Source organism: Antrostomus carolinensis, unplaced genomic scaffold (genome assembly GCF_000700745.2).
Source record: "Antrostomus carolinensis isolate BGI_N321 unplaced genomic scaffold, ASM70074v2 scaffold4902, whole genome shotgun sequence".
Classification (NCBI taxonomy): Eukaryota; Metazoa; Chordata; class Aves; order Caprimulgiformes; family Caprimulgidae; genus Antrostomus; species Antrostomus carolinensis.
In genome coordinates, this window is record NW_010301447.1 from 5,633 (window position 1) to 20,016 (window position 14,384).

General features: G+C 36.3%; 1 protein-coding gene across 1 annotated transcript; it reads left to right on the forward strand.

The window, feature by feature from the left end:
* The first annotated feature begins 651 nt into the window (after positions 1 to 651).
* On the forward strand, positions 652 to 14,123 carry LOC104519389 (neuroligin-4, X-linked). Its single transcript, XM_029083874.1, has 3 exons — positions 652 to 838; positions 2,702 to 3,491; positions 12,073 to 14,123. The coding sequence occupies exons 2-3, from the start codon at positions 2,812 to 2,814 to the stop codon at positions 12,920 to 12,922; spliced, it is 1,530 nt and encodes a 509-aa protein (XP_028939707.1). The 5' UTR covers positions 652 to 838; positions 2,702 to 2,811; the 3' UTR covers positions 12,923 to 14,123.
* Positions 14,124 to 14,384: the final 261 nt, after the last annotated feature.

A 14,384-nucleotide genomic window follows, 5' to 3' on the forward strand; every position in this document is an offset into this window, starting at 1 on the left:
CCAGAGTTTTTCAGATAAAATCTCCCAACCAAGGGCTGAATTGCAGAGGATTTACCTGCTATCTTCCTAATAAATCTCCTCTGTGAAATTGGAGTGTAATTTTTTCCTAGGCCTTTTTTCTATTTTCTTCATCTTTGTTTTTCTGTTTCTGAGGATGTTTATCCATATCGCATGTACAATAATTTAAAGATCTATGTAATTCAGGACAATTTTGGTCCATGGTAAGGGGCATTGAAATTAATATACTAGAGAGCCCTGTTCACAGTGGAAGCCTGGGCATCTCACTTGTTCTTTGCACAAAAATGATTTCCTGAGTCTTTGTACCTTACTCGCATACAATTATCAAATGTTTAAAATCTTCACTCTGTATAGTTGCACTGCTATAGAATTATTTCAAAAAAGAAATAATGATTTTTCACAAATGTGACCTCTGCAGTAGCAAAAAACAAAGCAAAACCAAAAAGCATACAGAAGGAGTTCCACTGCCTGCACTGGAGACATTTAACTAGGACCGCGACCTTTAAAAACAAAGAAAAAAAGAAAAAAAAAATCCCTGCAGATGAAAAGATGAGAAGATGTGTTGTGAATATGTAGATACCCTATAGCTAACTCTGTATCTGGTGAACTAATATTATATTTTTTTGCCTTATAGGTTTTTTAAGTACTGGAGACCAAGCTGCAAAAGGCAATTATGGATTGCTTGACCAAATCCAAGCTTTACGTTGGATTGAAGAAAATATTGGATCTTTCGGAGGAGACCCAAAAAGAGTTACTATTTTTGGATCTGGGGCAGGAGCTTCCTGTGTCAGTCTCCTGACACTCTCTCACTATTCAGAAGGTAACAATTTTCTGAGCAAAATGCATTTTTTAAATTTTTAAACATTATAACAAAAATGTCTGTATCAAGTAGACTGAATTAGAATTACATGAGGTCTGTAGTTTTTGTGGAATACCTACTAGCTAGTATTCTGGATTTGTATTAGTCAACATGAATATTTTTATATGAAAAATTAAATGCTATTTCGTGCAACATATGCCATAGGCAATATACTTTTTCTAGCTTTATCAAGTCTCCACCGGTTCTTCTATCAAAGAATTTGCCCCAATTAAAATTGAAAAGAGCAGTGACCTTTTTCATTTTTTACACACTTTTGCCTGCACTTCCAGCATGTATTTAGATGCTTTCCTTAAGTAATTATAACATAACTTAAACTTATTAAAATATATATTTATCTCCCCACTACTACTGTGTTATCCCACACAGAATTCTTAAGATTTTGGTAAGTGTTTGAGCTGTGGGATTTCAACCCTCGATACTTTGCTTCCTCAAAAACAGAAAGCAAACAAACAAACAAACAAGAATGTACAGCACCATTACTGAACCATAAATATTTCTGTTGGTAAGACCAAATCTACAAAGAATTTATAAAAGAAGACAAGATCAAAATATCTGTTGTATTTATAAGTCCATGCTACTTCTATCACTTTAAAACAGACAGAAATCTATGGCAGAAGACTAAGCCCTAGCAAGCAATTGTGGCAGGGCTGCTGGTAAACACATCCTGTTTGGAAATACATAGAATTATGCCTGACAGTTTAGTCTATTGATACAAATAGGGTGCAGTGAATAACTGTTGAGTAAGCTATGCCAAAATCAAGCAGATGGAACCATGAAAAACTTAACTAATCACATCATTTAAATTTTGTAGCGTGTGCAGTAAGTAATCATCACAAAGGTATATCGACCACAGCCAGTTTTTCCCATAAGTGCTTCAAGGTCTTTAAATGTTTTTGTAGCTGTTGCTGTCTTTGACATTTCAAGAGCCTGACAGTAGAAACCATGTGCAGAAGAGTTTCAGGCATTTTAGCTAACGTATAAAATAGGCCATTTTAGTGATCTTATCAGTAATAATCAAATGGGGCAGATTCACCAGTAAGCTTCAGTTGCTTTTCAGTGCTCTGGTGACACAAAGAAGCTCTTCAGACTGGGTCTTTTATCTCTTTTTATATTGTTACATCTAAAACAGCCAGCAAGAACTATCGAATCTCATCCTACTCTCTTCCAAAAAACGTAAATATATTTTAATTCAACATACAAGAAGTGTTAACACACACATCCCCCAGCACCACCCCCCCCCCCCAAAAAAAAAAAAGTCAGAGTAGAAGACTCAGGCCTATTAAATTTATTTTTGCAGAACAGATTTTTCAAGTTATATGATACATGGCTTCTGTGAAGGAAATGAGGGTGTGTAATTTTCATTTGACCTTTAAACTACTGAAGAGCACATTTATGAGAGTCATTTACATGGCAAAGAGGATGTGATTGCTTGTAGCTGCCACTCCTTTAAAGAAATTTTTACATGACTACCACCATGCTAAAGCCAGGGGACTTCCATTAGTGGTGCAAGAAAACTACAGTACAAGCATGAGTTTTGTTCTTGAAATAGTAACCTGAAATCTTCATTCTTTATATGTGTGAGCATCAAGAACAAGAGAGATTTTAATTACTAGCTTATTAGAGATACTATAAAAAGGGAGTAGTGAGTAGAATATATGGAAATTTAATTGAAATTTAGGTATATGGGTCCTTTAGTTATTGTGTAATCAAAGCTTTCTTTGCTTAGTGAAAGCTGCTATACTTTTTTTTTTTTTTTTTTTTAATATATAATTGAATTTGCATTTAAACAATTTACACCTACAGGTTTGTTCCAAAAGGCAATCATACAGAGTGGAACAGCCCTGTCCAGCTGGGCAGTGAACTACCAGCCTGCCAAGTACACTCGGATATTGGCAGACAAAGTGGGCTGCGACATGCTGGATACCACTGATTTGGTTGAATGTCTTCGGAATAAGAATTACAAAGAACTCATTCAACAGACCATCACTCCAGCCACGTACCACATTGCCTTTGGGCCTGTGATAGATGGAGATGTGATTCCAGATGACCCTCAGATTCTCATGGAGCAAGGGGAATTCCTTAACTATGATATAATGCTAGGCGTGAATCAAGGGGAAGGTTTAAAATTTGTGGACGGCATTGTAGACAATGAAGATGGTGTTTCCCCCAATGATTTTGACTTTTCTGTCTCCAATTTTGTGGACAATCTATATGGTTATCCGGAAGGGAAAGATACACTGCGAGAGACCATTAAATTCATGTACACAGACTGGGCAGACAAAGAAAACCCCGAAACAAGACGGAAGACCCTGGTTGCTCTTTTTACAGACCACCAGTGGGTTGCTCCAGCTGTTGCTACTGCTGACCTGCATGCTCAGTATGGATCTCCAACATATTTCTATGCATTTTATCACCATTGCCAAAGTGAAATGAAACCCAGCTGGGCTGATTCAGCTCATGGTGATGAAGTCCCCTATGTGTTTGGGATTCCTATGATTGGCCCCACAGAACTGTTCAACTGCAACTTTTCCAAGAATGATGTCATGCTCAGTGCAGTAGTTATGACGTACTGGACTAACTTTGCCAAAACTGGGTAAGTTTGACCTCCAGCATTCCTTTTTGTTGGTAACATACTTCTAAAATAGTCAGTATCCCCTAGCAGTGGCTTCAGACTCTGATCTTGCAGCAGCATCATAGCACTATTTGCGTAAGAGACAAGGTAACTGGGGCTTATTCATATTTAATAGATTTTTAATTAGTGTGTTCCCTCAAACTATTTTCTTTCAGTAGCTCAGTGAGAATAATAATGCGCTGTATTTTTGATTCGAAAAATAGGCCAATTATTAAGACAAAGCATGTCTCGGAGAAAAGGTGGCTCACTAAGATACTGAAAATTCTGAGGCAACATTGCTGCTTGAAGAAGGAACTGTCAGGCAGATAGCACTTATCTGATAGAAAAGAAAGGAAGTTCTTGGTTTTAGTGACCTTCACAGGGTTGGGAACTCAATGAGGAATTAGAACAGAAAGGCAGACGCTGGAAAGATTTTTCCCTCTGAGGGCTATAATGGCAATAATAAGTACTTGACTGGAATGAAGAAGAGACTCAGATATAAATTTTGCTTCGAGAAAGTTAAAAATTTAAATTAATTCTGCTTGTGAAACAAAGTAAAGACATCAATGTTTTGCTGAAATAGAGTTGTAAACATCAAGGAAAGAACCATCAAAGCAGCTTAATCGTGACTGCTATTAATAATTTCTGTCCTCTTCCTACAGCATTCCTTTAAACAGTATTGCAGTTCTTTATTTGAGCAGCAAGGGCTTTTTTGTTAACCTTGAGTCTTCGGTACTGAATTAAAACAAAGATACTTGTGGCACAAAGGGGCTGTAAATCTTTCCAATGAATGTTTAATGGCAAGATTGGACTCTGGAAACTGCAGCTTTACTGCACTGCAGTGAATGGTATGCAGCTACATAGGAAAAATTCAGAGATGCCTAATGCGAAACACTCAGAGGCTTCAGCAGCTCTTGCAGCCTTTAATGAATCCAAATGATGTTCAAGGGACAGAGATTTTGCAGTCTTAACAAAAAACCTCAAGCATGAACTGAGTAAAAAACAATAAAATGCTTCGGGTCGATTTACAAGGCAAAAATAAAGCTTTTGTTGCACTGCATTTTAGACAAACAGGTACTTTTGTATGTAAAAATCCCACAGTACTGCAACAATAGTGAATGAACTGTGAAATATTTAGGTGTATTTGGCAAAAATAAGTCATCAGTACTGGGATGGGCAAACTTGAGGATGAAAGCTTGGTTTATGGATAGAGAATGCCGCATGCTGGCTGTACTGCACACTCAGAAAGATGATTATATCATCAGTTTGTATTTTTATAGATGAAATGCCACATACACACAGAGAAGATCAGATTCTCACAAATACACATAATTGGAATTATTATGGAGATACAAGATCTTCATAGTCTCACTATTATTTCCAGTTACTTTATGACTATTCCCTGTAGAATGAAAAGTCATAGTTAAGCAATTTTTTGAGGCTGATAGGATTTTCTCACTGTTCCAGCTGCCATCATTACTCATAATTGCAAGCACCTTCCAGCTGTTGCTACTTGAAAGCTAATTTCAGCAGGCTGTATATGCTATCACCCAGTTCTCTGCTTATGAACCCATTGTCATACTACATCTAAAGACACAACAGGTGCTTTGAGAGAGCTATTTGTCAGTTCTGAAATTTTGCCATTGCTGATGAAACAGGAATGATGTATATCTTCTGTTAGAAACTTACCCCTTTATAGGCAGTCTGAAAGATGTGTCATTAAAAATGACCTCTAGCTGTAAAACTTTAGTTTTCACAAGGTAAAGAAAGGAGCAACACAAGGCGCATTGCCTTGCTGGGTTTTTGTTGTTGTTGTTGTTGTTCATATAAAAAATGATTAATTGTTCTGGGTAGTACAAGAGAATACTTGGAGGAAAATAATATTTTAGTATTACATTTGCTCTACAATGGAAAAGAGAAGATTTTAGACGTATCTGGGGTAACTGTTCTCCTCTCTATTCTCTCAGATGCAATTTGGAATCCATGTGCCCACTTAGCTCTTCTAATTCTCAAAAAGATTGATATGGTTCAAGACTGCATTGTTGGGGGCTTTGTTTTGGGTTTTTTTCCACCCTTTTTAAATTGACTGTTGCCCATACTTCTTCTGATAAAACCTGGTTTGCTTTTTGTTTGGCAACACATGAAAAATCTGTTGAGAGGAAGATTGTATTATTGCAGGTTTCCCTGTAGATGAGCCTTGAACAAGAAACCTGCAGATTTATTTATTTAATTTTAATGTCTCTGAGATTTTTCCAGTCTTGATGACTCTCCCGCAGGGGCTGCATCCAGGTACTTATTGTATAATTACGGCTCAGGTGGCGCATCATTTTGATGGACTGCTCTGGGCTTTTAACTGACATGCCACCTGCTGCTAAGAAAGTCACATTGTTTAATGGGCCTACTGCCAGGGCTGTGTTTGGAGGGCAGGTCAGTCCTGTAAAATCACTAGGTGTCAGAGACACAGCACAAGGCACAGTGCTTTCATTGTGTTTTGCCTTGAATTCAGTTACTGAAACTAGCAAATAGGAGGTGACAATTAAAGTGTTTAATGATCATGCTTGAAATGAATACCTGGAAGCTGCATTTTGCTAATCCTCCATTTCCTACATTGCTAGGACTGTTGTTTTTGTTTTGTTTTGTTTTGCTTTGCTTTAAGAGTAATTCTGACATTTTCAAAACTATGTTTCTAACATCCCCTAGAAATAGGAAAGCAATTTGTTAGAGAGTAGGTGTGAGAAAATACATTTGGGATACAAAAATGACATGAAAATTCAGCTTTTGATTCCACTGTGTGCAAAATTATATGTGAGAGCTTCATTAAGAAGTGCACTTAAAACTTCAATCTGCTGCCAGTAGTACTATCCTAACTGTAATGGTAATTTTATATGCTCAAATGTTCTGTTAGTTGGGGCCATGTTACATCCTTCGCAGACACATCAGCAGAGGGAGGGTGAATGACATGAGGGGATGTGTGCCAGTCCTTCACAGATACTCTGCCAGCTGCACTCTTGTGAAGAAGAATTTGAAGTTTCATAGAGTAGATAAGAAGTCATGCTCTTATTAGAGGCATCTATCTGGTTTCTAAAAATTACCCTCTTTTGAGGAGTTACAATACTCTATTTTTGCTCCCATTCATCCAGCTCAACATAGGTTGGTGGTGGGAAAGATAAAAGTCTAAAGGATTCTCTTTCTAATTCAGATAAATACTCCTGAATTATTTTACTACCATGATTCTGAAGCAAAAACCTAACTGAGTTATTAAGGATGTCTATGGTTTATATTCAGTTTGGCTTTCTAACGGAAGACACAAACTTACAATGATTAAAGTGTATTTTTGAATAAATTCTCTGTGAACTCCTTTATGAGGCTGTTGCATTTCTTTTTTATGTTTTTGTCTGAAGAAATATCTGTGTCCAATGGCCAATCTGTGTTAGTCAAACAAAACAGTGTACTTATTGCTTTCCTTAGTAGTTATAATAGCTGACTGAGAGCACGGCAACAGTAGGACCTGCTGATAAGTGAGGAAAGGCGGTAAGGGAAAATATGCTTTTCTACCAGTGCTTCAGGCAGGAATGGCTGTAATGTTATTAATATTTTAACAACATGAAAAATCAGTGGAAGCATGAAGAAATGCCACACAGTTTTTCTCTCTCTCCCCCCACCCTTCCCCATATGGAAAACCAAGATCTGCTAAAAGAAAATAAATGATCAGGAGGTCTTTTAAGTGTCTTAGAGACAAACTTAGTACGTAACTGTTAAGATATTTAGCTCTCCAATTAAGTTAGAGAACGACACAAAAGAGTCACAGAATGGTTTGGGTTGGAAGGGACCTTAAGGATTACCTAGTTCCAACCTCACTGCCATGAGCAGGGACACCTTCCACTAGACCAGGTTGCTTAAAGCCTCATCCAATCTGGCCTTAAATAAAACACTTTAAGTGCATTAACATAACAATTCCATTGTCCTGAGTGATAGTTAATATTGTTGCAGATATAGTTAAAGATGAAAAGTATTTCAAAATGTTATATGAAATTCAGGATAAGAGAAAACTTTAGATTTGCCATTATTCTTCCTGTGCCAGTATCACCAGATATTAAACACTCAGTTCCCTCGTTTGCCCTCCAGGTCAGCTACTAATTCACCTTATGAACAGGAATGTGTGTTGGTCTTCAGTCAGCATCCATTGCAGACGCATTTACTTTATATCATCTGACAAAAAAAATCAATGCTTTGAATGTAGCCCATGAGGTGTGAATTAAATTACAATGAACAGCAACATGTTAAATTGAGCAAAATCATTGCAGAGTAAAAGTGGGGGGGGAAAAGTGACAGGTGAAATCAGATTATTCTGCACATTAATAATTAAAAAAAACATAGATAAAACAAGACAGACCATTGTATGATCTTCCATCACACAGAAGACAAGTTCAGACATTTTGTGATGGAGGCATTTTTTGATGGATCAGCTGTTTAAGTTAAGTTCTAAAGGTGGTGAAAATAAATAATCAGAGAGCAAAATTAACAACAATAATAAATTTTGTTCCAGCAATAGGATGAAGGAAGGAAAAAAAAAAAAAAAAAAAAGCCTCCCTGCCAACCTGCCAATTAGTAGGATTGGGAAACAAGTTATCTAGTCCCAATGAGGGCCATTACTGGAAGAAGTATGGAACTGAAAATATAGTATTCATATTTTTATCACCATTATTGCAGCGGGTTTTTAAAGGAAGGTTTTCTAGCAGCCTTTTGTTCTGTAGTTACACAGTTGAGCCCCAAGAATGTCCAGAAACACAAAGGTGATGTGAGATGCTAAAAAAAGCAAAAGGAAATTTAACTTTAAATTAAGGTAACGGATCAAAAGGTTTGTCTGACAGTTGATTCAATAGCAGAAATGGTTGTATGTACATCTTTATTTTATGCCTATCTAGAATACTGGAAGAGTGTTCATAATAGGATAAATTGCCAAATACTCGAGAAAAAGACTCAACATGTTGTATGTTGTAACCTTATGATTTTATGAATTGTCTAAAGTGTACATAGGAGGGGGGCCAAGGAAAGTAAAAATCCTCTTATTTATATCCACTGATTATTTTTGGTAAATTATCATTCGTCTGTAAAATCAAGATCCATGCATTATTAGAGTCTCTATTTAGGACTGGACTTAGTTATTCCATTTTATTGTGGGGAAAAAAAAAATCATTTACATACCTATCCTCTAAATTCAGAGAGAGTATTTAGACCATTTATTCAGTTACTAAGTGATCAACCCTGGAGTTGATACCAATGGTAGAATTATGATACCCCCAGAAAAAAAAAAAAATTACTTATCTGTAGGCTGGGGTTGTTTTTTTTTTTCTGTTCCTTGTTTCAATGGACAGCTTCATGCCTCCATACAACCATGTAAACAAATCCTGAAATAAAAAAAATAGCCTCATGTAATGTTATTTTCTCTCTTGTGTTTCAAGGAGGTAGCAGCATAATTGGCTGTTCTTAATAGATATAGTTAAAAAGCAGAAATGGAGGTAGAGAATAGAATAGAGGGAAAAGAAAGAGAGGTTGATGTTTACTTGTTTTGTAGGGTTTTTGCAGGGGAATGAATGCTAATTTCAAAAGTGTTTAGTTGCTAAAATCATCATTTACTGTCATTTTTATAGGGACATTTAAAAAAAATAAAAATTAAAGCACATGTCCAGCTTGGTTCATTGAAATGAGTGCTCAGCTTCTTCATCTCCTTTACTGTGTATTAAGTGCAACCGGGTTTATATGAGCTAATTTAATTTATACGTTCTCTGTAGGACCTTTCCCAGAGTCTCCTGTGCTGTGAATCAGAACAGCAAGTAGGGAGAACACAAGATGGATTTTTTTGCTGTAGCTCTTGCAGGATTTTGAGTTTCTGACAAGAAAAATGCTTTGCATTAGAATTTATGTACAGTACTTTGAACACCAAAGTACTATAGTAGTAGATGTATTGAATTGGAACAATATTTTCTCCTCTAGATTTTCCAAATCTTTCAGTCTGTTCTTTAAGAAAAAAAAGAAATACTTTTATTTTCTTCTTGAATGCATGTTAGAATCCCTCAAAGCAGCAGCATACATCTGCTGCTGTACTGCTTAGAAGTGGATATTACTCCTCTCACTTCAACTAGGATGAACAATCACTATGCAATTATCTTTCTGTTCAGAATTAACACAATTTGGCTAGCTACTACTACATAAAATGAGAAATAAATAAATAAATAGATAAATAAATGAAATAGCCACAGTTCTGGAACCTCTAGTTTATATCTTATTGAGATGGGAAAAAAATGATACAGTGCAGTATGGGGAAAAAAACCCAAATGAACAAGCCAAAAACCAAATCACTTCCAAAAACCCCAAACACTTAAAACCACAAGCATAAGTAAACTAAAGTACCAAAACTATATGCAAAAAATATTGTTCCATTCACTCAAAAAAAGGTAAGATAAATTTGTTCATGTAAACAGATGAATAGAGCAATCATAAGATTATTAAAGTCAAATTGTCAGTCCTGTTTAAGAACTAAGGAGTAGTTCTTTATGAACAGCAAATAAATGCTAAACTAGGCAATCATGTTCATGAGCTTCTGGAAATGGAAAAAGGGGAAAACTAATATTCTTTAAAATCTGTAGCAAGCCGTCTTACTATTCCCGTAACATACATAACAGTATATTGGAAGAAAAGGAAAATATTAGAATCATTTTCACAGGAAATAAACTAATGCATATGGGAATGGAAAGTAGAATGGAAAGTTCTCAGAGTAATGTACAAAAAATGAATCATGTACTCTCAGGATAATATATCACAAAGTCCCAGAAAATACTTTTTACTGCTGTTTTTTCATTCCAAGAGGGAGTAATATTTACATAAAGTTTACTAAAATTATAAGAATACATAGACTTTTACCACATTTCAATGCTGTATGTACCATTAGTTTGTCTTTATTCTGAACCTATAAGAAAAAACAAAAAACAAAAAAACCTACCAACCAGCCAACCAAAAAAACCCCAACAAACTAACTAAAAGATGGGAAAAGCATAATTTGAATTAATATTTGGGTTACCAATTTTGAAATTATCTCTGACTAGTGTACTACTCTCATCTCTATTACTACTTAACTACTATAAAACTTGTTAATCTCAGCTAATATATTTCTCTTCCCTACAAACTGGAACAGAATTAAGACTTACTGTCCTACAGCCATTAAACACAGTTATTTAGTAGCACTGAGCACTCAGGACTTTCAAATAGCAAGCTGGAAGTGAAAATAATGGAAAGACTTGTGACATAAAAATGCTTCAAAGGCTTTTCCCTAAAGTAGATATTTGAACGAAGAGGGACTAGTAGTTCAGGAAAAGAACACAAAGAGAAATAGTTTGCAGTTACAAGTATTAGCCCTGCTACTTAATGTTTTGAAGTTTTTTTATGTAATATACACAGCTAGTATAAAGTCTTCTAATCTGTCCTGGTTTTGCTAGGATAGAGCTAATTTTCTTCATAGCAGCTAGAATACCTATGTTTTGTTTTCAGTATGAGATTTGTTATGAGAGGAATGTTGATAATATACCGATGTTTTTAGTGTTACTAAGAAAATCAAGGACATTCCAACTTCCCATATTTTGCTAATCTGCAGGTGCAGAAAAAACTATGGGGAAGCATAGTAAAACTAACACACCATGGCTGACTTTTGGATATGCCAGTGGGATATTCCATATCATATAACATCATGTTCAGTATATTAATGAGGGTTGGCTGGTTTTGGGCGATCTCTCAGGCTCTCTCACTTTTCTGGGATTGTGGTTTAAATTTCGAGATTGTCCCTGCTCTGGGATGGCTAGCCAGGGACTGGGCTGGGCATCCATCAGTGAGTGGTGAGCAATGCACCATGCATCATTCATTTGTAGATTCCATTATTACTGTTATTATTACTTTAATTATTATTTTATTTCAATTATTAAACTGTTTTCGTCTCAACCGAGGAGTTTTCTCACTTTTACCCTTCTGATTCTTTCCCCCATCCCACTGGGGGAGGGTGAGCAAGGAGCTCTGTGCTGTTTGGCTAACAGACAGGCTAAAATCAACACATACATGGACTTCCAACATTTCCATAGGGCTTACATGCCCGTATTTACTGCTTACAGCAGTGGAAGTAGTCGTACCTTAAATGGGAAAATTAATGTCAAACCTTGAGAAGAGCTGAATTTACACCTTTATTATGGGGAAAGGTAGTTAGTACTCATCTAAGCTTTGGAATATGATACTGAATCACAGAACTTCAGATGAGTTTTTGGGACCTAACACCAGCCTTTCTCTATTTTCATGTAAAAAAGTATCGTAGTGTCTGAGATGCACTGTATGGTAAGTAATTTTTCTTTTCTTTATTTATTAACATCTGTTGTTAGGGATATTATTTTAGCTTCTGTTTTTAGGTTATGTTAATCATCAGATAAACCATTAACTAAAGGGTGGAGGGCTTTTTGGTTTTGTTTTTATTTTTGTTTTTATTTTTTTACAATCATTATAATATTGCCTGTTTTTATTTTTGTAGGGATCCAAACCAGCCTGTTCCACAGGACACAAAGTTCATCCACACAAAACCCAATCGCTTTGAAGAAGTGGCCTGGTCAAAATACAATCCTAAAGACCAGCTTTATCTGCATATTGGCCTGAAACCTCGAGTTCGTGATCACTACCGAGCAACAAAAGTTGCTTTCTGGTTGGAACTCGTACCGCACCTTCACAACTTGAATGAAATATTTCAGTACGTTTCCACAACAACTAAAGTCCCCCCTCCTGACATGACATCATTTCCTTATGTGACACGACGTTCTCCTGGTAAATTGTGGCCGGCCACCAAACGCCCAGCAATGACACCTGCCAACAATCCCAAACATTCAAAAGACACCCATAAAACAGCTCCAGAGGATACAACAGTTCTGATAGAAAACAAACGAGATTACTCCACAGAGCTGAGCGTCACTATTGCTGTGGGGGCATCCTTGCTGTTCCTCAATATTTTAGCATTTGCTGCATTATATTACAAGAAGGACAAGCGGCGTCATGAGACTCACAGGCGCCCTAGCCCCCAGAGGAACACAACCAACGATATTGCACACATACAAAATGAAGAGATTATGTCATTGCAGATGAAACAGCTGGAACACGACCACGAGTGTGAATCACTGCAGGCCCATGACACACTGAGACTAACCTGTCCGCCTGACTACACGCTTACTTTGAGAAGGTCCCCAGATGACATCCCGCTAATGACACCCAATACCATAACCATGATTCCAAATACATTAACAGGGATGCAACCTTTGCATACTTTCAACACCTTCAGTGGGGGACAAAACAGTACAAATTTGCCCCATGGACATTCGACCACTAGGGTATAGCTCAGCCTTCCCCCTTCTACCCTCACAAGCCACTTGGAAGACAGAAAAAAAGAAAAAAGGAAAAAAAAATAAAAGAAGAGGAAAAAGTTATAATACCATCCACTGAACACCTTGTCAAAATCTAGAGTAAAAACAAGTAAAAGAGAAGGACAGTCATTATTTTCTTACTGATCCTTCCCACAGAAACTCTCTGATGTTAAAGATCAACTACAAACCCTGTGAAATGTGAAAAGTGTACATTGCTGTTATGATACTGCTTTAAGATCTCAGCCACTTGAAAGTTGGGGCCAGAAGATATAACTTAAAATGGTGTTTTGAGTGTAACAAGCAAAGCAGAGTCTTCTGGAACACAGAGCCAGTGACTGTAAAGGTGTTCTGGTTTGGGGTTTTTTTTTTAAATAAATAAAATAATTAAAAAAATTCTTTATGTGCCATACCATGAATGGCCCTTGTTAAAACAAAGACATCACCATGGGCTTTTACCCAGCATATGAAGCTGTAATCCAGATGGGGGAAATAGAATTTTATTATTAAAAACAAAAACGAAAAAAAAAGAGGAGGACTGACTATGCAGTAAAATACGTATAGTTCTGTGCAAAGAGATGACTTGCCAGCCTGAACTATATTTAAAGATACTTTGTAAAAATGTACATAGCTGTGAGTTTAAAAACAAACAAAAAAAAAAAAAAAAGAAGAAGAAGCTTTTGTTGATGTTTTCAGTTTGAAAAGAGCTTTTAGAAAGGTTGTGCATTCTGTTGTGACCTATGTGTATATACATTAGTCATATCACCTCTGTTTCCTCCAAGCCCAAAGGAGGGATTTCTTCTTAATTACTAGTGGTAAACAAAAAACATGAGCTTTTTCTAACATGTTTCATTTATATGAGAACGTCGTGTCATGCAGAGGATACAGTTGTCTGTGTGGCCTGCACATTTTCTCTTACAGGTTACACAAGTGCATGTTAAAGTATTCATAGGAGATTGTTGTTCTTTTCTGAAACTTTTTTTTCTATAATTTAATTTTGTGTTAGCCTTTGTTAAATTGCAACACAACAATAGATTGAAAAATGGAGGAAAAAACACACAAAAGAAAATTACTATTTTCATCTTGTTGAACTGAACTGAGAAACATCCAATAATATATATTCAGAGTCCAGTTTGGAGTTCTTGGTTATTGTGATACATTAGGAAGAGTTTTGTGCCCTGACAAAAGCAAAGAAAGCCTGTGTTTTGGTCCGTTTTTTCTGAGGAAAACTAGCCCTATGTTCACCAGCAGTCGCAGTGGAATCTCAGTTGAGAAAGCACCTTCTTAGCTTTGCTAAACAAAATAAAACCACAGTTTAAAAGTGGGGAAATGGTGGATTGGTTGGCTGGCTGATTTTTAAAGTGTTTGGAAATGATCAGTGCGTAAAGAACTTCTCTGACTAATATCCTGTTTTGTGCTTGAGAACATACCTGTCAGA